At 45.1% G+C, this 27,893-nt stretch overlaps 1 protein-coding gene across 1 annotated transcript; it reads left to right on the forward strand.

Moving 5' to 3' along the window:
- The first annotated feature begins 383 nt into the window (after positions 1 to 383).
- Positions 384 to 27,668, forward strand: LOC124039589 (ankyrin repeat and SAM domain-containing protein 6-like). Its single transcript, XM_046355726.1, is given in 17 exon segments — positions 384 to 987; positions 13,397 to 13,923; positions 16,416 to 16,460; positions 17,059 to 17,263; positions 18,302 to 18,408; positions 18,578 to 18,729; positions 18,856 to 19,090; positions 19,498 to 19,547; positions 19,822 to 20,025; positions 20,145 to 20,243; positions 20,245 to 20,317; positions 23,230 to 23,432; positions 23,574 to 23,760; positions 23,848 to 23,915; positions 24,037 to 24,153; positions 24,299 to 24,395; positions 26,799 to 27,668. Coding segments are annotated over 17 exon segments (2,754 nt in total). The 5' UTR covers positions 384 to 652; the 3' UTR covers positions 26,849 to 27,668.
- Positions 27,669 to 27,893: the final 225 nt, after the last annotated feature.

Raw genomic sequence — 27,893 nt, forward strand, 5'->3', positions numbered from 1 at the left:
AAATGAATAAACAGCAATATAAAACAATCGTATTGGCGTAAAGAGAAACGTCATAGTCTACACATTGTTTCAGATACTAAAAAAGTGTCGTGTTCTCTCATTTATAAGCCTAGAGAACAGTAGGCCTATATCCAAAATCCCATGTCCTTTATCATGCCTAAATGAATATTAAAGTTGACCATTAAATATTCATACTAGGCTACTATACTATACATTAATGTGATCGATTTTATTTTAACCATGCATCACGGTCTGTAGCCCTCAACTATTTAGTCTAATGCTCCAAAGGACTCCTTTCGTCCAATAAGACGTGTTTTTTTTTGTTTTTTTCAAAAGGGAGGTGGTCCGAAAAAGACTGCTCTTACATTTGTCTTCATTTTGCGCACGCGTAGAATGGCAACATTTCCAGAGGTTGAGACGAGAGAGTAACTGGCTGCGAATATGATTTACATTAGAAAATAAAAAGCTTTATGCTTTCAATTTGTGTGATAATATTGGTCATAGTACAAACCAAAACGCCGTATTACTCGAGGAGAGAACTTTACTCTTGTTAGTGCGTCATGCTTTTCAAAGATGGGCCGCCGATAGACATTGGATTAAGGAGGAGAAAAGTTTTAGAACACCACAACTGGAACTCAAACTAACCTCAGAGATGAATTTAGGTGTTCCAGCAAACGCACTGTTGTTGTTTCGTGCTTGTGATGAAGGAGACTACGAAACTGCTCGAGGGATTCTTGATCCCGGGGCGAAAGATTCCGGGAGGCAAAGCAGACTGCGGTCAGAAGCGGGATCGGAATGCAATGTTGTGGACATCTCACGGGGACTTTCGCTAGTGCCAGTGGATTGCACAGATGAAGAGGGCAACACCGCGTTGCAGTTTGCCTCGGCGAGTGGACATGAGAATCTGGTCCGATTTCTACTGCGAAAGGGGGCTTCCGTGGACAGCCGTAACAACTATGGCTGGACGCCTCTCATGCAGGCTACAAGGTGTGGTTGCTACCAGTTTGTGCTCATGATATTGGTCAATAATGTATACAGATGTTAAATGGGTGTGTCCCCGATTAAAATGTTATAATTGTATTATAATATATGCACAACACAGAAATCAAAATGAAACAATCTATACCCGCCAGGGGTGAGTTTCCATAAATATTATCTTAAATGTAGACTCAGCGAAATGACGTTGCCACGAGTAGCACCTCAGATATTGGGTGTTCGAGCAGTAAGGGATGGATTATAATGTGCATAATGTACCTGGAGGGGAAAGGGGGAGGGTCATACTTTTTCAATTTCAGTCAATGGGAGGGTTTAGTATTTTTTTTTAAATCTAATCCAGTTCAGGGTCATGCAATTTGTAAGGATGACATTTCAATATTTCTCAGGGTTTTAAAATGAGTTGCTTATTAGGCTACATATCAACGTGTGGCCGATGCCGTCTCTCATCTCTGATTCTCCACTGGGCGTGCAATTTCGAGTGTGCCTACAGGCTATTTAGTGTGGTCTCAATCAAATTATGCATATCTGGTCGGGAAGATGGTGGAAACTGAGGCTTTGTTTGAAACTGCTAGTAATATAATAGTACAGAAAGTGAGAGTAGTGGGTTCAGTGGCAAGGAAAACGGGAAATGAGAGAAGTAAAGTTGTGGTAGAAAATAGGAAACCACCACACTCGTTTTTATTCGGAGTGAGGGTTTTGGATCAATGCTACTTGGGAAATATGTTTAACGTCTCGAGGACAATCTGGAATGTGTTGAAGGAAAGTGAGTCACAAGAAGTGGTCTTATTTAGTTTTTTTGTGTCTGTGAAGCAGAATAAGTTTAAGACTCAAAAAGATATCGGAGTGGACTGTTTCCTGTATAGATTTTCGTAGCAGGGGGCCTTTCAAGGGGGTTACTTTTGGGGTGGCTCAAGAAATAAAGGCAGAGGATATAACTGAAGACATCGATGGAGTGGTTGGTGCACGCTGACTGACCTGTATGGTGGATGGAGAAACGTAATGAACTTTATCCATGCTACTGTTTTTTTATTAATAGTTTCTCCCTTCTCATATAAAGTTAGGATTCATGAGCTTTTGTGCACAAGCCCCTTCAGTGTCATAAATGTGAAAGATTTAGTCATGTGATGGGGTCGACCGATTATGTTTTTTCAACGCAGATACCGATTATTGGAGGACCCCAAAAAAGTTGATACCGATTAATCAGCCGTTTTTTTATATATTTTTTTATTTGTAATAATGACAATTACAACCATACTGAATGAACACTAATTTTAACTTAATATAATACATCAATAAAATCAATTTAGCCTCAAATAAATAATGAAACATGTTCAATTTGGTTCAAATAATGCAAAAACAAAGTGTTGGAGAAGAAAGTAAAAGTGCGTAAAACGTTTCAGTTCCTTGCTCAGAACATGAGAACATATGAAAGCTGGTGGTTCCTTTTAACATGAGTCTTCAATATTCCCAGGTAAGAAGTTTTAGGTTGTAATTATTATAGGAATTATAGGACTATTTCTCTCTATACAATTTGTCTATGGTAGAAGAGCCACCACGACTAGTGAAGGTTTCTCATCAACTGAGGGATAGTGAAATGCTAAAAAGGTGGACTTAGGTGTATTATTTATTGCAATGGTCATAAACTTTACAGCACGAGCGGAGAAGAAGTGTAAGGAAATTGGAATCATTGTGAATGCTGCTGAACATTTTCTGGGAATTTGTGATTTCACAGCCGAGGCTGTGCAAGAAATCCTGTCGGTGAATGTTATGCCATCACAGGCCCCTGAGCCTGTGTAGGAATGTAAACTCAGCAAAAAAAAGTAATGTCCTCTCACTGTCAACTGCGTTTATTTTCAGCAAACTTAAATTGTGTAAATATTTGTATGAACATAACAAGATTCTACAACTGAGACATAAACTGAACAAGTTCCACAGACATGTGACTAACAGAAATGGAATAATGTGTCCCTGAACAAATGGGGAGTCAAAAGTAACAGTCAGTATCTGGTGTGGCCACCAGCTGCATTAAGTACTGTGCAGTGCATCTCCTCCTCATGAACTGCACCAGATTTGCCAGTACTTGCTGTGAGATGTTACCCCACACTTCCACCAAGGCACTTGCAAGTTCCCGGACATTTCTGGGGGAAATGGTCCTAGCCCTCACCCTCTGATCCAAAAGGTGCCAGACATGCTCAATGGGATTGAGATCTGGGCTCTTCGCTGGCCATGGCAGAACACGGACATTCCTGTATTGCAGGAAATCACGCACAGAACGAGCAGTATGGCTGGTGGCATTGTCATGCTGGAGGGTCATGTCAGGATGAGCCTGCAGGAAGAGTACCACATGAGGGAGGAGGATGTCTTCCCTGTAACGCACAGCGTTGAGTTTGCCTGCAATAACAACAAACTCAGTTCGGTGACTCTGTGTCACACCGCCCCAGACAATGACAGACCCTCCACCTCCAAATCAATCCTCCTCCAGAGTACAGGCCTCGGTGTAACGCTCAATCCTTCGACGATAAACACAAATCCGACTATCACCCCTGGTGAGACAAAACCGTGACTCGTCAGTGAAGAGCACTTTTTGCCAGTCCTGTCTGGTCCAGCGACGGTGGGTTTGTGCCCATAGTCGACGTTGTTGCCGGGGTTGTCTGGTGAGGACCTGCCTTACAACAGGCCTACAAGCCCTCAGTCCAGCCTCTCTCAGCCTATTGCGGACAGTCTGAGCACTGATGAAGGGATTGTGCGTTCCTGGTGTAACTCGGGCGGGTGGCATCCAATTTGTTGCATTTCTGCCACCTACTAGACTGGAGTACAACTCCCTTATACTTTACTTAAAAATTTAAATATACTAAATAAATACCTTCTAATTTCAAAGTCATGTAAAATAAATGTAACACTCCACTAATTAAATGTATGTATACCTACCTCATGCCATCACCCTGAAAGGATGGGACATCACCACTTAACATATCCTGTAACTCTTCTGCTGACAAGTCTCGCACACCGAGCAGCTGCCACAACAACCTCAATTTTCGGAGACTTACGATCCATCCCTGCAGTACAATTAATAACTATCGCTATAAATGCTAAAAATCCAAATCTTACTGAAACTTATTTGACTTTTTGGCCTCTCCCTCTGTACTGGTATATCTCTACTACTCTCACCACTCCTCCCTCTGTACTGGTATATCTCTACTACTCTCACCACTCCTCCCTCTGTACTGGTATATCTCTACTACTCTCACCACTCCTCCCTCTGTACTGGTATATCTCTACTACTCTCACCACTCCTCCCTCTGTACTGGTATATCTCTACTATCTCTCACCACTCCTCCCTCTGTACTGGTATATCTCTACTACTCTCACCACTCCTCCCTCTGTACTGGTATATCTCTACTACTCTCACCACTCCTCCCTCTGTACTGGTATATCTCTACTACTCTCACCACTCCTCCCTCTGTCCTGGTATATCTCTACTACTCTCACCACTCCTCCCTCTGTACTGGTATATCTCTACTACTCTCACCACTCCTCCCTCTGTACTGGTATATCTCTACTACTCTCACCACTCCTCCCTCTGTACTGGTATATCTCTACTACTCTCACCCTCCCTCTGTACTGGTATATCTCTACTACTCTCCCCACTCCTCCCTCTGTACTGGTATATCTCTACTACTCTCACCACTCCTCCCTCTGTACTGGTATATCTCTACTACTCTCACCACTCCTCCCTCTGTACTGGTATATCTCTACTACTCTCCCACTCCTCCCTCTGTACTGGTATATCTCTACTACTCTCACCACTCCTCCCTCTGTACTGGTATATCTCTACTACTCTCACCACTCCTCCCTCTGTACTGGTATATCTCTACTACTCTCACCACTCCTCCCTCTGTACTGGTATATCTCTACTACTCTCACCACTCCTCCCTCTGTACTGGTATATCTCTACTACTCTCACCACTCCTCCCTCTGTACTGGTATATCTCTACTACTCTCACCACTCCTCCCTCTGTACTGGTATATCTCTACTACTCTCACCACTCCTCCCTCTGTACTGGTATATCTCTACTACTCTCACCACTCCTCCCTCTGTACTGGTATATCTCTACTACTCTCACCACTCCTCCCTCTGTACTGGTATATCTCTACTACTCTCACCACTCCTCCCTCTGTACTGGTATATCTCTACTACTCTCACCACTCCTCCCTCTGTACTGGTATATCTCTACTACTCTCACCACTCCTCCCTCTGTACTGGTATATCTCTACTACTCTCACCACTCCTCCCTCTGTACTGGTATATCTCTACTACTCTCACCACTCCTCCTCTGTACTGGTATATCTCTACTACTCTCACCACTCCTCCCTCTGTACTGGTATATCTCTACTACTCTCACCACTCCTCCCTCTGTACTGGTATATCTCTACTACTCTCACCACTCCTCCTCTGTACTGGTATATCTCTACTACTCTCACCACTCCTCCCTCTGTACTGGTATATCTCTACTACTCTCACCACTCCTCCCTCTGTACTGGTATATCTCTACTACTCTCACCACTCCTCCCTCTGTACTGGTATATCTCTACTACTCTCACCACTCCTCCCTCTGTACTGGTATATCTCTACTACTCTCACCACTCCTCCCTCTGTACTGGTATATCTCTACTACTCTCACCACTCCTCCCTCTGTACTGGTATATCTCTACTACTCTCACCACTCCTCCCTCTGTACTGGTATATCTCTACTACTCTCACCACTCCTCCCTCTGTACTGGTATATCTCTACTACTCTCACCACTCCTCCCTCTGTACTGGTATATCTCTACACTCACCACTCCTCCCTCTGTACTGGTATATCTCTACTACTCTCACCACTCCTCCCTCTGTACTGGTATATCTCTACTACTCTCACCACTCCTCCCTCTGTACTGGTATATCTCTACTACTCTCACCACTCCTCCCTCTGTACTGGTATATCTCTACTACTCTCACCACTCCTCCCTCTGTACTGGTATATCTCTACTACTCTCACCACTCCTCCCTCTGTACTGGTATATCTCTACTACTCTCACCACTCCTCCCTCTGTACTGGTATATCTCTACTACTCTCACCACTCCTCCCTCTGTACTGGTATATCTCTACTACTCTCACCACTCCTCCCTCTGTACTGGTATATCTCTACTACTCTCACCACTCCTCCCTCTGTACTGGTATATCTCTACTACTCTCACCACTCCTCCCTCTGTACTGGTATATCTCTACTATCTCTCACCACTCCTCCCTCTGTACTGGTATATCTCTACTACTCTCACCACTCCTCCCTCTGTACTGGTATATCTCTACTACTCTCACCACTCCTCCCTCTGTACTGGTATATCTCTACTACTCTCACCACTCCTCCCTCTGTACTGGTATATCTCTACTACTCTCACCACTCCTCCCTCTGTACTGGTATATCTCTACTACTCTCACCACTCCTCCCTCTGTACTGGTATATCTCTACTACTCTCACCACTCCTCCCTCTGTACTGGTATATCTCTACTACTCTCACCACTCCTCCCTCTGTACTGGTATATCTCTACTACTCTCACCACTCCTCCCTCTGTACTGGTATATCTCTACTACTCTCACCACTCCTCCCTCTGTACTGGTATATCTCTACTACTCTCACCACTCCTCCCTCTGTACTGGTATATCTCTACTACTCTCACCACTCCTCCCTCTGTACTGGTATATCTCTACTACTCTCACCACTCCTCCCTCTGTACTGGTATATCTCTACTACTCTCACCACTCCTCCCTCTGTACTGGTATATCTCTACTACTCTCACCACTCCTCCCTCTGTACTGGTATATCTCTACTATATCTGTACTGGTATATCTCTACTCTCACCACTCCTTCCTCTGTACTGGTATATCTCTACTACTCTCACCACTCCTCCCTCTGTACTGGTATATCTCTACTACTCTCACCACTCCTCCCTCTGTACTGGTATATCTCTACTACTCTCACCACTCCTCCTCTGTACTGGTATATCTCTACTACTCTCACCACTCCTCCCTCTGTACTGGTATATCTCTACTACTCTCACCACTCCTCCCTCTGTACTGGTATATCTCTACTACTCTCACCACTCCTCCCTCTGTACTGATATATCTCTACTACTCTCACCACTCCTCCCTCTGTACTGGTATATCTCTACTACTCTCACCACTCCTCCCTCTGTACTGGTATATCTCTACTACTCTCACCACTCCTCCCTCTGTACTGGTATATCTCTACTACTCTCACCACTCCTCCCTCTGTACTGGTATATCTCTACTACTCTCACCACTCCTCCCTCTGTACTGGTATATCTCTACTACTCTCACCACTCCTCCCTCTGTACTGGTATATCTCTACTACTCTCACCACTCCTCCCTCTGTACTGGTATATCTCTACTACTCTCCCCATCCTCCCTCTGCACTGGTATATCTCTACTACTCTCCCCACTCCTCCCTCTGTACTGGTATATCTCTACTACTCTCACCACTCCTCCCTCTGTACTGGTATATCTCTACTACTCTCACCACTCCTCCCTCTGTCCTGGTATATCTCTACTACTCTCACCACTCCTCCCTCTGTACTGGTATATCTCTACTACTCTCACCACTCCTCCCTCTGCACTGGTATATCTCTACTACTCTCACCACTCCTCCCTCTGCACTGGTATATCTCTACTACTCTCACCACTCCTCCCTCTGTACTGGTATATCTCTACTACTCTCACCACTCCTCCCTCTGTCCTGGTATATCTCTACTACTCTCCCCACTCCTCCCTCTGCACTGGTATATCTCTACTACTCTCACCACTCCTCCCTCTGCACTGGTATATCTCTACTACTCTCACCACTCCTCCCTCTGTCATAAGGTGAATGCACCAATTTGTAAGTCGCTCTGGATAAGAGCGTCTGCTAAATGACTTAAATGTAAATGTAATGTAATGTACTGGTATATCTCTACTACTCTCACCACTCCTCCCTCTGTACTGGTATATCTCTACTACTCTCACCACTCCTCCCTCTGTACTGGTATATCTCTACTACTCTCCCCATCCTCCCTCTGTCCTGGTATATCTCTACTACTCTCCCCACTCCTCCCTCTGTACTGGTATATCTCTACTACTCTCACCACTCCTCCCTCTGCACTGGTATATCTCTACTACTCTCACCACTCCTCCCTCTGCACTGGTATATCTCTACTACTCTCACCACTCCTCCCTCTGTACTGGTATATCTCTACTACTCTCCCCATCCTCCCTCTGTCCTGGTATATCTCTACTACTCTCCCCACTCCTCCCTCTGTACTGGTATATCTCTACTACTCTCCCCATCCTCCCTCTGTCCTGGTATATCTCTACTACTCTCCCCACTCCTCCCTCTGCACTGGTATATCTCTACTACTCTCACCACTCCTCCCTCTGCACTGGTATATCTCTACTACTCTCACCACTCCTCCCTCTGTACTGGTATATCTCTACTACTCTCCCCATCCTCCCTCTGTCCTGGTATATCTCTACTACTCTCACCACTCCTCCCTCTGTACTGGTATATCTCTACTACTCTCACCACTCCTCCCTCTGCACTGGTATATCTCTACTACTCTCACCACTCCTCCCTCTGTACTGGTATATCTCTACTACTCTCACCACTCCTCCCTCTGCACTGGTATATCTCTACTACTCTCACCACTCCTCCCTCTGTACTGGTATATCTCTACTACTCTCACCACTCCTCCCTCTGTACTGATATATCTCTACTACTCTCACCACTCCTCCCTCTGCACTGGTATATCTCTACTACTCTCACCACTCCTCCCTCTGCACTGGTATATCTCTACTACTCTCACCACTCCTCCCTCTGTACTGGTATATCTCTACTACTCTCCCCATCCTCCCTCTGTCCTGGTATATCTCTACTACTCTCACCACTCCTCCCTCTGTACTGGTATATCTCTACTACTCTCCCCACTCCTCCCTCTGTACTGGTATATCTCTACTACTCTCCCCACTCCTCCCTCTGTCCTGGTATATCTCTACTACTCTCACCACTCCTCCCTCTGTACTGGTATATCTCTACTACTCTCCCCACTCCTCCCTCTGTACTGGTATATCTCTACTACTCTCCCCACTCCTCCCTCTGTACTGGTATATCTCTACTACTCTCACCACTCCTCCCTCTGTCCTGGTATATCTCTACTACTCTCACCACTCCTCCCTCTGTACTGGTATATCTCTACTACTCTCACCACTCCTCCCTCTGTACTGGTATATCTCTACTACTCTCACCACTCCTCCCTCTGCACTGGTATATCTCTACTACTCTCACCACTCCTCCCTCTGCACTGGTATATCTCTACTACTCTCACCACTCCTCCCTCTGCACTGGTATATCTCTACTACTCTCACCACTCCTCCCTCTGCACTGGTATATCTCTACTACTCTCACCACTCCTCCCTCTGCACTGGTATATCTCTACTACTCTCACCACTCCTCCCTCTGCACTGGTATATCTCTACTACTCTCACCACTCCTCCCTCTGTACTGGTATATCTCTACTACTCTCACCACTCCTCCCTCTGTACTGGTATATCTCTACTACTCTCCCCACTCCTCCCTCTGTACTGATATATCTCTACTACTCTCACCACTCCTCCCTCTGTACTGGTATATCTCTACTACTCTCACCAGTCCTCCCTCTGTACTGATATATCTCTACTACTCTCCCCACTCCTCCCTCTGTACTGGTATATCTCTACTACTCTCCCCACTCCTCCCTCTGTACTGGTATATCTCTACTACTCTCCCCACTCCTCCCTCTGCACTGGTATATCTCTACTACTCTCCCCACTCCTCCCTCTGTACTGGTATATCTCTACTACTCTCACCACTCCTCCCTCTGTACTGGTATATCTCTACTACTCTCACCACTCCTCCCTCTGCACTGGTATATCTCTACTACTCTCACCACTCCTCCCTCTGTACTGGTATATCTCTACTACTCTCACCACTCCTCCTCTGTACTGGTATATCTCTACTACTCTCACCACTCCTCCCTCTGTACTGGTATATCTCTACTACTCTCACCACTCCTCCCTCTGTAGTGGTATATCTCTACTACTCTCACCACTCCTCCCTCTGTACTGGTATATCTCTACTACTCTCACCACTCCTCCCTCTGTAGTGGTATATCTCTACTACTCTCACCACTCCTCCCTCTGCACTGGTATATCTCTACTACTCTCACCACTCCTCCCTCTGCACTGGTATATCTCTACTACTCTCACCACTCCTCCCTCTGTACTGGTATATCTCTACTACTCTCACCACTCCTCCCTCTGTACTGGTATATCTCTACTACTCTCACCACTCCTCCCTCTGTACTGGTATATCTCTACTACTCTCACCACTCCTCCCTCTGTACTGATATATCTCTACTACTCTCCCCACTCCTCCCTCTGTACTGGTATATCTCTACTACTCTCCCCACTCCTCCCTCTGTACTGGTATATCTCTACTACTCTCCCCACTCCTCCCTCTGCACTGGTATATCTCTACTACTCTCCCCACTCCTCCCTCTGTACTGGTATATCTCTACTACTCTCACCACTCCTCCCTCTGTACTGGTATATCTCTACTACTCTCACCACTCCTCCCTCTGTACTGGTATATCTCTACTACTCTCACCACTCCTCCTCTGTACTGGTATATCTCTACTACTCTCACCACTCCTCCCTCTGTACTGATATATCTCTACTACTCTCCCCACTCCTCCCTCTGTACTGGTATATCTCTACTACTCTCCCCACTCCTCCCTCTGTACTGGTATATCTCTACTACTCTCCCCACTCCTCCCTCTGCACTGGTATATCTCTACTACTCTCCCCACTCCTCCCTCTGTACTGGTATATCTCTACTACTCTCACCACTCCTCCCTCTGTACTGGTATATCTCTACTACTCTCACCACTCCTCCCTCTGCACTGGTATATCTCTACTACTCTCACCACTCCTCCCTCTGCACTGGTATATCTCTACTACTCTCACCACTCCTCCCTCTGTACTGGTATATCTCTACTACTCTCCCCACTCCTCCCTCTGTACTGATATATCTCTACTACTCTCACCACTCCTCCCTCTGTACTGGTATATCTCTACTACTCTCACCACTCCTCCCTCTGTACTGATATATCTCTACTACTCTCCCCACTCCTCCCTCTGTACTGGTATATCTCTACTACTCTCCCCACTCCTCCCTCTGTACTGGTATATCTCTACTACTCTCCCCACTCCTCCCCCTTACCCCATCTTCCTCTACTTTCTAAACTGCCTCAGCATATGACAACTTCTGCTCTACTCTAACCCTGGAAACCTCAATCTGCCTTTGTCTCATACCCTTCTGCACATGTCTCACACCTTGGACCCTCCCTCCTACACACTGCTGCCACATGCCCAATAGCTTGACACCTGTATCATCTTAATGTGTTTGGCACATACACTCGTACAGGATAACTTATATATCCTAACTTCACTTTGTCAGGCAAAGACTCAAAAGTCAAAAGAACAGACAACGACTCTTCTGTTTCCCCACTCTCGCCACCCTGTCTGCGTCGCATCAAACGACGAGCATCACATACACCAGGAATCTTTCCCCTCAGCTGGTCAACGTTTATATCTACTGCTACCCCAGTTATCACTCCTTTCATTGGTGCCCTTTTCTTGAGAACGAAACAACTCACTTTTCTTGCCCCCATTCTTTTTACTTCGAGCGCTTTCTTCCTCTGCCCAACAGAAACAGAAACTACACCACTTCTAGTTACCCTCACCGATACCACTTGACCCAACTCTTTTTACCGTCAGACTCTTCTTCATCCTGATCCTCGGTACATACCTCAGTCTCCGATAACTTCACCACACCTACCACCTTCGATACTTCACCCTCATTCACTTCCATTTCTCCTCCTGTCTTCAGCTCCCTCTGCTTGCACTTTCTACTATCCTTCTTTGACAAAACATCTCCCCTTTTCTCCACCATTTTTATCCGACTCAAGTTCACCTTCTTCCCTCACTCTCTTAGACCTCTTCTCCCTCTCTTTTTCCCTCCATTCCTTCTCTGTTTTCCAAGTACACGTCTCCTTATGATAATACTGCCGCTCCATCCCTGACACCCATCTTGTACTTGCTTTCTCTAGGGACTCCATTTTCCCCTCGTCCCCATATCCTGATCCTACCTGATCGTCACACTTTTGCCCCAGCCCCAGCTAACACACCTGACTCCAATAATCACCTAATCATGATCTTCAGTTAAATGCAATTAGTTGTAATCAGGTGTGTTTGCTAGGGATCGGGAAAAGTGTGACACCAATCAGGCCCCCGAAGACTTGAATTGTCCAAGCTTGGCCTATAGGCTACCAAGTCCATGCTCAGAGAAGCACAGAGCAATGTTATATTTCTAAGATAGCAGCTGGGATGGTGTAAATATTTCAACCCTGAGCCCCGGGCCTGCACTGCTCTTGCTAATCCAAAACTTTTTTGTGTGCTGCCTAATCAATGGCTGTGCTGTGTAGGCCTATGGTGTCAGTTCAGGAGGCGAGTCAAATGCTTCTTCCGAAAATCATCTTTGAATGGTCTAGTCCCCCAAAAGAGGTGTGTGGACTAGCCTATAGCCAATGTTCTGTTCAGTTTTACAAGGAGAGAGAGAAGATGAGGAGGACCGGAGGTTAAATTTGATAGCTTGCTACTACTATAATTGATTTTTATTATGTTTCTTGCTGATGATGTAGGTCTGTTTATCATAGTTATTGATCTCACAATAAGCCAGATTTGAGTAACTTACATTGTGGTACTGAAACTTTAAGCAGCAGCCGCGGCACAATGTTGCGTAAATTCACCCAAAATGCTGTTTACTTAGAACTGCATCTATGTCATATTTCTGAGTGTACCTTTTAAAGAGAGAGATCATCTTAATGATTAGAAACATATGCTCTCCTCGGTTTTGACTAGATGGTATACAGTCTCTCAGAATTGACTTTTCGTAGCAGGTAAGGATAATTAACATGGCATGTTAGGAGAATTAGGTTAAGGTTAGGAAAATGGTTAGCGTTAAACTTTTGATGTCAATTTGACATCGGCTGTATCCCGTCTAGACATGACTGCTCTCCTCTCTCCTAACATTTCCTGGTTACCTGTGTACCATGTGACCTATGACCCCATATGAAGGTTCTCCTAGTCTTCAAAACAATAAGCATTAACATCATTGTTCATTCATTGCTTACCAATGGACTTAAGATGATCTTAGTACATTTTTGGAAATATTTGGACAGTTCCATGACTTTGTCTTGTCGTCCACTAGGTTTGGCCATCTAAATGTGGCCCACATCCTGCTGGAGAACGGGGCGGAGATGAACGGCAGGAACCGGATGGGAGCCAGTGTGTTGACTATGGCGGCCAGAGGGGGCCACACCCATGTGGCCAAGCTTCTCCTGGAGAGCGGCGCCTACGTCGACGACTATGACCATCTGGCGCTCGCTGAGGGTGTCACCAACAGCAACAACAGCGCCGGAGACGAGGGTGGAAGGGAGTTCATGGATATCACGGCGCTCCTTGCTGCCTCACAGCATGGCCACGAGGCATCCGTCCGCCTGCTCCTGGAGTGGGGGGCGGAGGTGAACTTTTCCCAGAAGACCACGGGCTGGGGTGCCCTCATGCTGGCCACGCTGAGCGGGAAGGTGGTCGTGGCCCAGCAGCTGGTGGAGCGGGGTGCGGACCCGGACCAGGTCAACGTGCTGGCCAAGACTGCCTTCGAGCTATCGCTGCAGCTCAATCAGAGGGATGTCAAGGCCTACCTGGACTCCATTACCACCGTGCGCCCACAGCCAGGTATAGAACAGCCACGAGTTCACTACTCTCTCCATCTGTAATGAAGGTGGTTCGATGAACCACACTAATGTGATGAGTAACCCTAGCAATGTCTAGGCCTTAGCTCGGCGGGCTAACACAGTCTTGTGGCATGTATGAGACCTGGATTTGAACCCTGGTTGGTTGCACACTGTTGGAAATCAGTTTTCCAGTATTTTCATTAAGCCTATTTAGGTGGACTGGAACAGACCCCCATTTAACTCTGTTACACCCAGCCTCAAAACATTTAGACTAGGTTTCAATTGGTTGAGGAATTGTTATTGTTGGCAGGCCTTGATGCTGATTCAGGGATCTCTGTCCCACTGAAGAGGCATTCAGGAGAAACACTAATCTGATATGCAGTCAAATTAGGCCAACAAGGCACAAAGCAGTTTTTCTATTTCTGATATGATTGTCGTTAGTCAATACACAGATAAGATCGCAACAAGTTCATCTTTGAGACTAACCGGAAGTCTTGAGCGGATAGGTAGTAGTCTCGATTGTTGTGAACGTTTTCTAATTAACTCAAAGCTTTATTGTAACACTACAATTGACACTCAAGTGAAAGTAAAGCAGTGGTCACATCTTGGGTGTCTAAAAGAAAGAGACATTGTTACAGAGTTCCCCCCTTAGACACCTGTTCTCTTTGATGTGCCTCTTGTCTTTGGCCAAGAAGTACACAGGAGGGAACCCGAATTTGAAACCTACGCTTGAAAACGTCTGAGCTCTGCATTTCTTTGACAAATTGTTATTATAGCAGGGCTTTGTTCAGCAGCGGGCAACAAACTGAACGATGCAGATAGAAATTTCACGAATAGAGCTGACACGATTCCTCACTCTACATGTCAGAGAGGCAAGTCTGTTGTACATAATATATTTCTATCTGAACGTCCCACAATGTTGTGGCCCTCTGAACGTAGGTAGAGAAGTACCACCTTAAAGGGACAGTTTACCCCAAAATAAAATCTTTTTTACTTGAACATTTTTGCCCCCAAATTCCTGTGTAGATCCTGCGATATTAGGAAAATCTGCAGGCCTCAATTCCAAGTGAATGGGAAAGATTGGCACCATTTAAGCCTAGTATTTAGATGGTTAGTGCCAATAATTCCCATTCTAAGCAGATGCAAGACCACCTTTTGAGCTATAATGGAAACAACCTTTGATTTTGGGGTGGGCTATCCCTTTAAACATCTGAATCCTCCTAGAATTTCTTCAGCCAGTTACCCATTCTAATGATCAACATGACTCAGTAATGCCAATGAACTACATCATCCTGTATAACTGGAAAGACAACGCACAGTTGAAGTTTGAAGTTTACATACTCTTTAGCCAAATGCATTTAAACTCAGTTTTTCACAGTTCCGGACATTTAATCCTAGTAAAAATGCCCTGTCTAAGGTCAGTTAGGATCACCACTTTATTTTAATAGTGTGAAATGTCAGAATAATAGTAGAGAGAATGATTTATTTCAGCTTTTATTTATTTCATCACATTCCCAGTGGGTCAGAAGTTTGCACACACTCAGTTAGTATTTGGTAGCATTGCCTTTAAACAAGCTTCCCACAATAAGTTGGGTGAATTTTGGCCCATTCCTCCTGACAGAGCTGGTGTAACTGAGTCAGGTTTGTAGGCCTCCTTGCTCGCACACACTTTTTCAGTCCTGCCCATACATTTTCTGAAGGATTGAGGTCAGGGCTTTGTGATTGTCACTCCATTACCTTGACTTTGTTGTTATTAAGCCATTATGCCATAAAGGTGGAAGTATGCTTGAGGCCATTGTCCATTTGGAAGACCCATTTGCGACCAAGCTTTAACTTCCTGACTGATGTCTTAAGCTGTTGCTTCAGTATATTAACATAATTTTCCTCCCTCATGATGCCATCTATTTTGTTAAGTGCACCAGGCCCTCCTGCAGCAAAGCACCCCCACAACATGATGCTGCCACCGTGCTTTCATGGTTGGGATGGTGTTCTTCGGCTTGCAAGCCTCCCGCTTTTCCTCCAAACATAACGATGGTCATTATAGCCAAACAGTTCTAAAAAACATATATAACATATTTTCTGCTTGCATTTTCCCTATTGTTTTGCTGTTCAATTGATATATCAGAGATCTCAGTCACGGCTAAAATTTTGTCCATATCACTACTGAATTCTTACAATGCATATAATTGCACATTAACCTTACAGTTCAGGACTAAAAGGACCAGTCACATGTTTGAGTTCCCTTATCTGTCTGCCTGGCTAGCAGTCATGTGATTGTGGTCCACTCTCTTGGTGGTTTTGGACTGAGCTTTGTTGTCTCTAGCCTGTACAACTCTCCAGTATTTCTCCACTCAAGTGTTCCCTGTCCTCTTCTGGTACCCAATGTGACTGGGTTCAGCAGTAGGGGTATTGTATGGTGGTGGTGGCAATGTAGGATTGTTGCTTTTTCAGTCCTTGGTACATTCATCTTCTGTTCTTTTACCACTCGCATAGATGACGAGAAGAGGAGACCAGATGTTTTCAGTGCCTTGAAGTTAGGTGAGTTTAGCGGACACAGGCACATACTAAACAGAGGTTTGCATTGTAAGGGGAAAGCTGTCATAATGAGTTATGTCTGCAAGAGTGGGCATAACACTACCATGCATTTACAGTAAGTAATCTAACCATTCATGTAGTTCAACCAAAAGGTCATACCTAAACATTCCTGAAGTAGGGACTATGTGAGTTTGAGAGAATCTAACATGGTATGTGCACTGGGCAGTCTTGCATGCTTGCTCAATGCAGTCTGGGGTAAAACCCTGGGAGGGAAGAATGTGTGGGGTCTGAGAGGGCTGAAAATATTTGAGACTTTTGGCTGGAGGACAGAGACCTTTGTTTCAATGAGAATGTATGTAGCTGGAATTGAGTAGTCTGTGGTAATCTTGCGAGTGCGTGCGTTCATACTCATATCTGTGTGTGTGTGTGTGTGTGTGTGTGTGTGTGTGTGTGTGTGTGTGTGTGTGTGTGTGTGTGTGTGTGTGTGTGTGTGTGTGTGTGTGTGTGTGTGTGTGTGTGTGTGTGTGTGTGTGTGTGTGTGTGCGTGTGGGTTTGTGGGTTTGTGTGTGTGCATGTGGGTTTGTGTGTGTGTGTGTCCCAGGAAACTCCCAGCTGGTGAAGGAGATCTTGGAGGAAGATCCATCCCAGGTGAACATGGCCAACCCAGACGGGGCGTCTCCCCTGATGATAGCAGCCGTCAGTGGGCAGCTGGAGGTGGTGCAGCTCCTGCTGGAGAAGAGCGCCGACGTGGACAAACAAGATGGAGTACACGGCTGGACGGCCCTCATGCAGGCCACGTACCATGGGTAAATATGTGACGCATGACCGCAATTTTGATTACACTTTCTTATTCTACACAGACACCTTCACAAACACACAATGGCTAAAACACATACACTACCGGTCAAAAGTTTTAGAACACCTACTCATTCAAGGGTTTTTCTTTATTTTTACTATGTTCTACATTGTAGAATAATAGTGAAGACATCAAAACTAGAAAATAACACATGGAATCATGTAGTAACCAAAAAAGTGTTAAACAATATATTTTATATTTGAGATTCTTCAAATAGCCACCCTTTGCCTTGATGAAGGCTTTACACACTCTTGGCATTCTCTCAACCAGCTTCACCTGAAATGCTTTTCCAACAGTCTTGAAGGAGTTCCCACATATGCTCAACACTTGTTGGCTGCTTTTCCTTCACTCTGCGGTTCGACTCATCCCAAACCATCTCAATTTGTTTGAGGTCAGGGATTGTGGAGGCCAGGTCATCTGATGCACTTGAAGAAAAGTTCCTGAAAATGTCCATATTGACTGACCTTCATGTCTTAAAGTAATGATGGACTGTCGTTTCTCTTTGCTTATTTGAACTGTTCTTGCCATAATATGGACTTTTACCAAATCGGTCTTCTGTATACCCCCCTACCTTATCACAACACAACTGATTGGCTCAAACACATTAAGAAGGACAGAAATTCCACACATGTACTTTTAAGAAGGCACACCTGTTAATTGAAATGCATTCCAGGTGACTACCTCATGAAGAGGGTTGAGACAATGCCAAGCGTGTGCAAAGCTATCATCAAGGCAAAGTGTGGCTGTTTCAAGAATCTCAATTATAATTTGTTTAACACTTTTTTTGTTAAATGCATGATTCCATGTGCTATTTCATAGTTTTGTTGTCTACACTATTATTCTACAATGTAGAAAATAGTAAAAATAAATAAAAGCCCTTGAATGAATAGGTGTTCTAAAACATTGACCGGTAGTGTATACAGTCAAGGTGATTTTTAAAAGTTGTCTCCTAATCTAAGCTTTTCGTCTTTCGTACCTGTGCTCATAGGAATAAAGATGTGGTGAAGTATCTGCTTAGTCAGGGTGCAGATGTCAACCTGCGAGCCAAGAATGGCTACACTGCTTTTGACCTGGTCATGCTGCTGAATGACCCAGGTAAAACCACAACACAATCTGCCGCTGCTTCTGAGTTTACTGGTGCAGATAGTCAGTGTCAAGTGTTATAATGCATTTGCACTGTGATATGTGTTATCATTGTTAGTGCTTAGTACACCTGGTAAACCCAATGCACCCAAGTCACACTCTGCCGTTCTCTTCCCTACAGACACTGAGCTGGTGAGGTTGTTGGCGTCCGTCTGCATGCAGGTGGACAAAGACAAGGGAAAACACAGGGGCAGGACTCCCCTCACTGGCTCCAAGAGCAGGCAGTCTCTCAATAATGTCCCCGTACCACCCGATGACAGAGGAGGATTAAAGGTCAGGCACTGTTTAGATCGGGGCCAAATTAAATCCGATTTTGGGATGCGTTTTGCCCAGGGGCTGTATGTTGTGCACTCTGTTTATTATCATATGGCATATGACTACTGTCTCCTTCCTGTCCAGTCGTGGTGGAACAGGATGTCTAACAGGTTCAGGAGGCTTAAGCTGACCCACACTCTAAGACACGGGCTATCCTCCAACCGGCTGGCCCCCTTCCCTGATGAACCCGAGGCGCCTCTAGACGCCACCATGAAGGCTGAGAGGAAGAGCGCCACCCCGTGCGGGGCGGTGTCGCCCCCTGCAGCCATGGGGAGTACTGACAGCAGCACGGCCTGGACAGCCAAGAGCCAAGACAGTGGTGAGACACGGGGGAAATAAGACCTTTCCCATTAGCAATGTTTCAGTTTTTGTTTTGTAAACAGAATTTTTGCAGTACTTATTTTTACAGTATAGTCAGTTTAGAATTAGCAAGTATTGTATAAGCTGTCCTACTGATTGTGCATGGATTGTTTGTGAGAAATGGGAATTGAACAAAAGTATGGTAAATGTCTGTAAAGTGGCATTTCCTTGAAATCATCTTGTTTCCCTGATGTTTTGAAACGGTTCATTTTTCACAATGGCCATATTCTTCCTGAGAGATTTAGTTGAAACATTTTATTTTGTGGTCAGTGGCTGAAACAGTTGGGCCTTGAATACAGGAACATGAGAGAATGTCATGTATGGTTCTACTAAACTACTACTGATTTATTTGTATCTGTTTCATAGGTCTTAGCAGAACGGGCACAGAGAAGGATGACTTTCTAATAACCACAATGGTAGGAGTCTTTACATTTGAAGAGGTTTTGAATGTAAGTGAATTAACCATGATAAGCCCTGTGGCTACATTTCATTGAAACTTCAGTTGAAGTGAACAATGGAGTCCTGTGGCAAACTGCTACAAATTGTGGATATTATTATTGACAGAAAACTGTGAAAATGGAGATGCTCTGTCCGGACTGGGGACCATAGACTATTTACTGTGTATGCTACGGCATAGATAATGCAATGCTGGCGTGATTGAACTGATTGACACTTCCACTAAACTTTCAGCTGAGAAATGGGGCGCCGCTGACCCGTCTGCCCAACGACAAGCTGAAGGCAGTGATCCCACCCTTTCTGCCCCCGTCGAACTTTGAGCCGTGGAACTCAGACCGCTCCAGGGTCATCAAAGAGGGCAAGAGCGAAGCCTCACGGCTGCCCATGCCACAGAGACCAGGCAAAGCCAACTTCAACAGCAGCGGCAACTCTGACATTGTGAGTCACACGTTGCTGCCAATTTTTTAGATTTTTTTTTTACTGTAATTGAAACTCAATGATAAATTGTGATTTTGAATTGAAGAAAAAGTATTCTTTCCTTCCATGCTGTATCACAGACCTCTATCAGTCGTGTGGTGAGCAGGTCCATTAAGTTCCCCAGCCTCACAAAGGGGCCCTCATCCACCTCCCCCTCCAACTCAGGCAACTACCACTCCCCCCCACTCCTCAGGTGGCTCCAACGGGGTGGCAGGGCTCAACCGCCACGGGCCAGACTCACACAACCGCTCAGGTACAGGCACATGAAAACACACTTCGAACACACAATCGAAAATCAAATCAAGAGTCGGCTTTCTATTCCGCAACAAAGCCTCCTTCACTCACGCCGCCAAACTTACCCTAGTAAAACTGACTATCCTACCGATCCTCGACTTCGGCGATGTCATCTACAAAATTGCTTCCAACACACTACTCAGCAAACTGGATGCAGTTTATCACAGTGCCATCCGTTTTGTCACTAAAGCACCTTATACCACCCACCACTGCGACTTGTATGCTCTAGTCGGCTGGCCCTCGCTACATATTCGTCGCCAGACCCACTGGCTCCAGGTCATCTACAAGTCCATGCTAGGTAAAGCTCCGCCTTATCTCAGTTCACTGGTCACGATGGCAACACCCATCCGTAGCACGCGCTCCAGCATGTGTATCACACTGATCATCCCTAAAGCCAACACCTCATTTGGCCGCCTTTCGTTCCAGTTCTCTGCTGCTTGTGACTGGAACGAATTGCAAAAATCGCTGAAGTTGGAGACTTTTATCTCCCTCACCAACTTCAAACATCTGCTATCTGAGCAGCTAACCGATCGCTGCAGCTGTACATAGTCTATCGGTAAATAGCCCACCCATTTTTACCTACCTCATCCCCATACTGTTTTTATTAATTTACTTTTCTGCTCTTTTGCACACGAATATCTCTACCTGTACATGACCATCTGATCATTTATCACTCCAGTGTTAATCTGCAAAATTGTAATTATTCGCCTACCTCCTCATGCCTTTTGCACACAATGTATATAGACTCCCCCTTTTTTTTTCTACTGTGTTATTGACTTGTTAATTGTTTACTCCATGTGTAACTCTGTGTTGTCTGTACACACTGCTATGCTTTATCTTGGCCAGGTCGCAGTTGCATATGAGAACTTGTTCTCAACTAGCCTACCTGGTGAAATAAAAAATAAATAAAAAAAGGTGTCATACACACACACACACCACACACACACTTTCAGACTATTCCTACTGCCTGAGCAGAGATCAGATGATTACTGAACTGGCGCCAACAGAGATGGTCGCTTCGCGTTCTTAAGAAACTATGCAGTATTCGTTTTTTTAAATGTATTATTTCTTACACTGTTACCCCAGGAAATCTTAAGTCTTATTACATACAGCTGGGAAGAACTATTGGATAGAAGAGCAACGTCAACTTACCAACATTACGACCAGGAATATGACTTTCCCGAAATCGGATCCTCTGTTTGGACCACCACCCAAGACAATGGATCGGATCCCAGTAGGCGACCCAAAACAACGGCGCCGCAGAAGGGGAAGACGGAATGGTCTTCTGGTCAGGCTCCGTAGACGGGCACATCATTGCCCACCGCTCCCGAGTATACTACTCGCCAATGTCCAGTCTCTTGAGAACCATGTAGACGAAATTCGAGCAAGGGTTGCCTTCCAGAAAGACATCTGAGATTGTAACATTCTCTGTTTCACGGAAACATGGCTCACTGGGGATACGTTATCAGAGTCGGTACAGCCACCCGGTTTCTTCACGCATCATGCCAACAGAAACAAACATCTCTCTGGTAAGAAGAAGGGCGGGGGTATATGCCTTATGATTAACGAGTTGTGGTGTGATCCTAACAACATCCAGGAACTTAAGTCCTTTTGTTCACCTGACCTAGAATTCCTTACAATCAAATGCCAAGAGATTTCTCTTTGATTATAATCACAGCCGTGTATGTATATCCCCCAAGCAGACACCTCGATGGCCCTGAAAGAACTTCATTGGACTCTATGTAAACTGGAAACCACATATCCTGTGGCTGCATTAATTATAGATGGGGATTTTAACAAGGCTAATCTGAAAACAAGGCTCCCTAGATTTTATCAGCATATCGAATGTGTGAACCGGGCTGGAAAAATTCTGGATCATTGCTACTCTAACTTCCGCGACGCATACAAAGCCTTCCTCGCCCTCCTTTCGTCAAATCTGACCACGACTCCATTTTGTTGCTCCCAGCCTATAGACAGAAACTAAATCAGGAAATGTCCGTGCTCAGGTCTGTTCAACGTTGGTCCCACCAAGCTGATTCCACGCTTCAAGATTGCTTCAATCATGTGGACTGGGATATGTTCCGGATAGCGTCGAACAACAACATTGATGTATACGCTGAACCGTAAGGCTCTCCAGAGGGTAGTGAGGTCTGCACAACACATCACCGGGGGCAAACAACCTGCCCTTCAGGACACTGACAGCACCCGATGTCACAGCAAGGCCAAAGAGATAATCAAGGACAACAACCACCCGAGCCACTGCCTGTTCACCCCGCTATCATCCAGAAGGCGAGGTCAGTACAGGTGCATCAAAGCGGGGACAGAGAGACTGAAAAACAGCTTCTATCTCAAGGCCATCAGACTGTTAAACAGCCACCACTAACATTGAGTGGCTGCTTCCAACATACTGACTCAAATCTCTAGCCACTTTAATGATAAAAAATTGGTAGTAATTAATGTATCACTAGTCACTTTAAACAATGCCACTTTATATAATGTTTACATACCCTACATTACTCATCTTATCTGTATATACTGTATTCAATACCATCTACTGCATCTTGCCTATGCCGTTCGGCCATCGCTCATCCATATATTTATATGTACATATTCCTATTGATTCCTTTACACTTGTGTGTATAAGGTAGTTGTTGTGAAATTGTTAGATTACTTGTTAGATATTACTGCACGGTCAGAACTAGAAGCACATGCATTTCGCTACACTCACATTAACATATGCTAACCATGTGTATGTGACCAATATAATGTTATTTGATTTGATTTTATCTGTGAGATTTGAGCAGATGGCTAGTGCTAGTACTACTCAGTGGTAGTGCTACTCACGGGCTGTGATTCTTCTCTTCCCCAAAGGGGGCAGTTCAGACAGCGTCCTGTCACAAATTGCTGCCCAGAGGAAGAGAGCTGCAGGCCTGTTAGATCCAAAGGCCCAGGCAGCAGAGGTGCCAAGCCCCACCCCTGTGCCTGCTCCTGCCCCCACCCCTGTGCCTGACATCAGTCTCCCAGACATCCACAGCACCCCCAGCCTGGTGTCCAGCGACGTCCACTCCAGACGGGTCAGATATAATATTGATACGTAGAAGCACAACCTATTACAAACCTTGTTATAAGACATTATAAAGGCTCATACACGCTTACAACATGTCAGTGTTTAACTAGTGAACTAAGTGATTCACACCCATCTATTTTCTTTACAGAAAGCTGACCTAAAGAAGAGACCCCAGTCTGGGAACTCCTCTACCTCTAAGAGCACCTCTCCCACCCTGACCCCGTCTCCATCCCCCACCCCCAAACCTCCCCCAGGGGACTCCCTGTCCTCTGCCTCCTCCCACCCGCGCTCCAAGAGCAGTGGCGGCTCCAGCAGTGGCACCATCACCGACGAGGGTGAGACAGTGCATCTCTGGTTGATGTAAATACTTTAAAAACAATCCCTTCCTCTGCTTATCTTTGCTGATCTCTCACTACACTCAGATGAGCTGTCCAGTATCCTGAAGAAACTTTCGTTGGAGAAATACCAGCCCATATTCGAAGAGCAAGAGGTATGCGTTATCCTCACTGTAGCTTTAGCCTATGTGTATTTGCTACTTATCCTAAAATGTTCATAGCTTTGGTTTAAATCTCATGTCATCTACTCACTCAGTCAATGTGCATCCAATACAGGTGGATATGGAGGCTTTCCTTACTCTAACAGATGGAGATTTAAAGGAACTGGGGATTAAGACAGACGGGCCAAGACAACAAATACTGGCAGCTATTTCTGAACTCAATGCTGGGAAGGTGTGTTCAATATTTACCAACCCCCCTCTGTGTTCCGTGCCTCTCTATTTATTTTAGTTACCAAAGAGGGATCACAGCTTGATACATCCAATTAAAATGTATAAATACAATGTATTATTATTATTCATCTGAATTGTTGCTGCAGGGGAGAGAGAGGCAGATTTTGCAGGAGACCATCCACAACTTCCAGTCCTCCTTTGGCAGTAGTGCCAGCAACCCCAGACCGCCAGGACAGCCACGCTGTGAGTGTTATGACGTCACACGCCCCTAATCAAGATGCAGGACACATGGCGTCCAAATCCAATATTACAAGTTATCAACCCATCTATAAAGCAATGTCTCCAACACTTAGACTGACTGTAATTAGTGGGCCTACATGGTAATTAAGGCCGTAACTACATATGAGTACACAGAGGTCCGGACCTCTGTTTTCAAATAAAAATAATAATGATAATAATGTACACAATACAGAAAATGTATTATGACTCAACATCTAAATACTGTTCCCGGCATTGATCAAAGCTCAGAACGCTTATATTCTTGATCTGACTGAGTTCCGATCTGACGGAGTTCTAATCGCGCCTGCCTCTTTGTGAACGAGTGGAATCATGAAGAGTGGTATGTTCGCCTGCATTGGATGGATTTGCCTTTTTAGCAGCACATTCACCACTCTCTCAAACGGCTAACTCCGCCCTCTTGTGGCACATGTCGAGGGCCTGACACGTGAGACGAACCACCCTGGCTCCGAGTCGGCTAAATAAAGACCGACTCGGAAAATGAGTGCACAATTGGTAGTCGCTTATAGATATGTCAGGGACTTCTATTACAGTAATATTGAAGGGCTCTGGCTAGTATTTTTTAGCCAGCTAGAAGGATGAAGTAAGAACCTAACTTTACACGGCGTCTACCTCTGCAGGAGAATAAATACGCTACTACGTTCTCAAAATAACTTTGCTTTACAGAAAGTAGGCTACTGAGACAGTGATGTGGGCCTCAGTGGTGAGGCTGAGGCAGGCTGCAATGCATGCAGGAGGAAGGAGAGAAGACGTAGAAAGAGGGGAAACAAGCAGATAGGTTATTATAGTGATTCCCAAACTTAGAGTTGGGGCCCTATGTGAGGTCCTCTTAGAAAATCTTATCAAACAAGTTAGGAACTTTAAAAATGATATGTTTCTAAATGAGCATCTCGACATGGTCTATCTTCCCTATAGGCCTACAACCAGCAATATGCCACCCTGCATCCCACTGCTGCTGGAAGTGGTTGGAAGGCCAGTAGGAGGCACTCTTTCTTCTGGTCAAATCTTTTTTGTTTTTTCCCCCCAATGCCCCAGGGCAGTGATTGGGGACATTGCCCTGTGTAGGGTGTCATCTTTCAAATGGGACGTTAAACGGGTGCCTGTGGTCACGAAAGATCACATGGCACTTGGTAAAAGGACACATGGTAAAATCCCAATCTGGCCCTCATACCATCGTGGCCATCGTGGCCACCTAATCATCTCCAGCTTCCAATTGGCGTATTCCTCTCCCCTTTAACTATTCCCAGGCCTCCCGAGTAGATCGCAGTGCTTGAGGCGTCATTAGAGCCCTGGGTTCGATCCCAGGCTGTTTCACACCCGGCTGTGTACGGGAGACCTTTGAGGCGGCACATAATTGGCCCAGCATTGTCCGGGTTAAGGGCTATGTCCTATTGTGCTTTAGGACATAGCCCTTATGGTGGGTCGGGTGCTTGCATGCTGACATGGTTTTCAAGTTGGACGGTGTTTCCGCCGACACATTGGTGCGGCTGGCTTCCGGGTTAAGCGAGCAAGTGTGTCAAGAAGTAGTGCGGCTTGGCAGGGTCGTGTTTCGGAGGACGCATGGCTCTTGACCTTCGCCTCTCCCAAGTCTGTAGGGGAGCTGCAGCAATGAGACAAGACCGTAACTACCAATTTGAATATCACAAAATAAGGGGTACACGTACAAAAACAAAAAAAATCCCTGGGTCATTGCTGTAAATAAGAATGTGTTCTCAGTGAACTTACCCAGTTAAATAAAATAATTTAAATGCAAACTATGCAATTCTAAAAATGTCACGTTTTCATTTTGTATCGGTGGTTGTTCATCTTGTCCGTTTCTCACATTTTTCTTTTTGACCAATACATCACTGATATTAATACAGAATCGATAGTAATATTCTAATAATTCATGTGAATGTGATAATACAATCATCTGTGCTCCATTGATGTTTGTTTGTGCAGAGCTTGATCAGTAATGCCTAGGAATACAAATATGAACGCTATGTAATTTCAAGAGTTTATGATTTTATGCAAATCGTCATTACAACTGACTGATGATATGTGTCAGTGTGAAAAATGTGTCATATTCCACCCCTTTTCAGGGGTATAAGATTACAACTGTATAGCTAGTAGGCTATGTGTTTGTAGGTTGAATGCGGGTAATGAACCTACATCAGCCAAGGTGATAATGGCTGGGGTCAATTTAGCTTGTTTTAGCTGTTCTCCAAATAGCATTTTAAGTATTTTAATTGTATAGAAATTCAGTAAATTAGCTTTCATTAAAAAAAAAAGAATAATCTAATCCTTCTGGACCTCATTAAAACTCAAACCCTGGTTACGGCCCTGATGGTAATCATTCTGTCCTTGTAGCTCCTACAGGCTGGGTCCGACACCAGGTGCGCACCTCCAACAAGAGGTAACAACACCCCGCTGCGACTGAGGACCAACCGTATAGGAGGTCAGAGATGACCCTATAGCCCAGGTGTGAGGAGACTCTACTGGACGCCAGCGTTCCAGAGCACTGCTGCGTGTGAGAGGACGCTGCAGCACAGACCCCCCGAAAGGGATCCCCATGGGCTGGCGACCCCATGCCCAGCACCCTGCTGCTTACCGACAGAGCACAACGTGATGTGCGGCCATCATTTATTGCCGTGGCAACGGGGCTGTCACGCCAACTGCTGACCTATAGGGGAGATACAGTAGAGGAAGTGGGCGCGTACTAAGAGAGAACAGACCTACTCATGTCTTAATGGATATGGGAGATGAAAGCTTTTAAACTGAGATCAAGACTTTTGGGCACTGATACTATGTGAGAAGAGAACTTCAGGGACGGTTTCACAGACACAGATTAAGCCTAGTCCTGAACTAAAAAGTACATCAAGAGAATCTCCATTAAACATGCTTCTGAGCTCAGGACTAGTCTTAATCTGTGTCTGGGAAATTGGCCCGTAATGTCTTAATGTATTAGGGAGATTGTCACATGTTGATGATGTAAGAGGTTGGAGGAATTCTGGTTTGCCAGAATGATGAGGGAAGATTGTTTTTATTTGTAAAAAAAACAACAACAAAAAATTCCTTCTGCCTTTCTTTTTTTCTTCTTTACTATTTCACTACTGTTAGTTTAATAATATGTTTTCTTGTACAAGGTTTCATGATTTGTGTGTGAACAAAGTAAGTCCGTTTTAGTCTGATGATGAATGTGAATGGCTGAACTGTCATTATTAAAACCCATGAAAAGATGGACATAGTGCTTTCTTTTGTTGGAGTTCCGACTGCGGCCGACCTACACATTGCTCTCTACAGACTGAGTCCACACTAACTCTCAACTTTATGTATGATGGTTTTGGGTTTTTTCCCCATAGGAATAGAGTCAACACTCCATGCCGCATTGATCAGGGATGGACATCTTTGATGGGGGTGGGGGCCACAAAAAATAATCTCATCATGAGGGGCCGCAGTGGCTCA

The sequence above is a fragment of the Oncorhynchus gorbuscha genome, linkage group LG07 (assembly GCF_021184085.1).
Source record: "Oncorhynchus gorbuscha isolate QuinsamMale2020 ecotype Even-year linkage group LG07, OgorEven_v1.0, whole genome shotgun sequence".
In the NCBI taxonomy this organism is placed as follows: domain Eukaryota; kingdom Metazoa; phylum Chordata; class Actinopteri; order Salmoniformes; family Salmonidae; genus Oncorhynchus; species Oncorhynchus gorbuscha.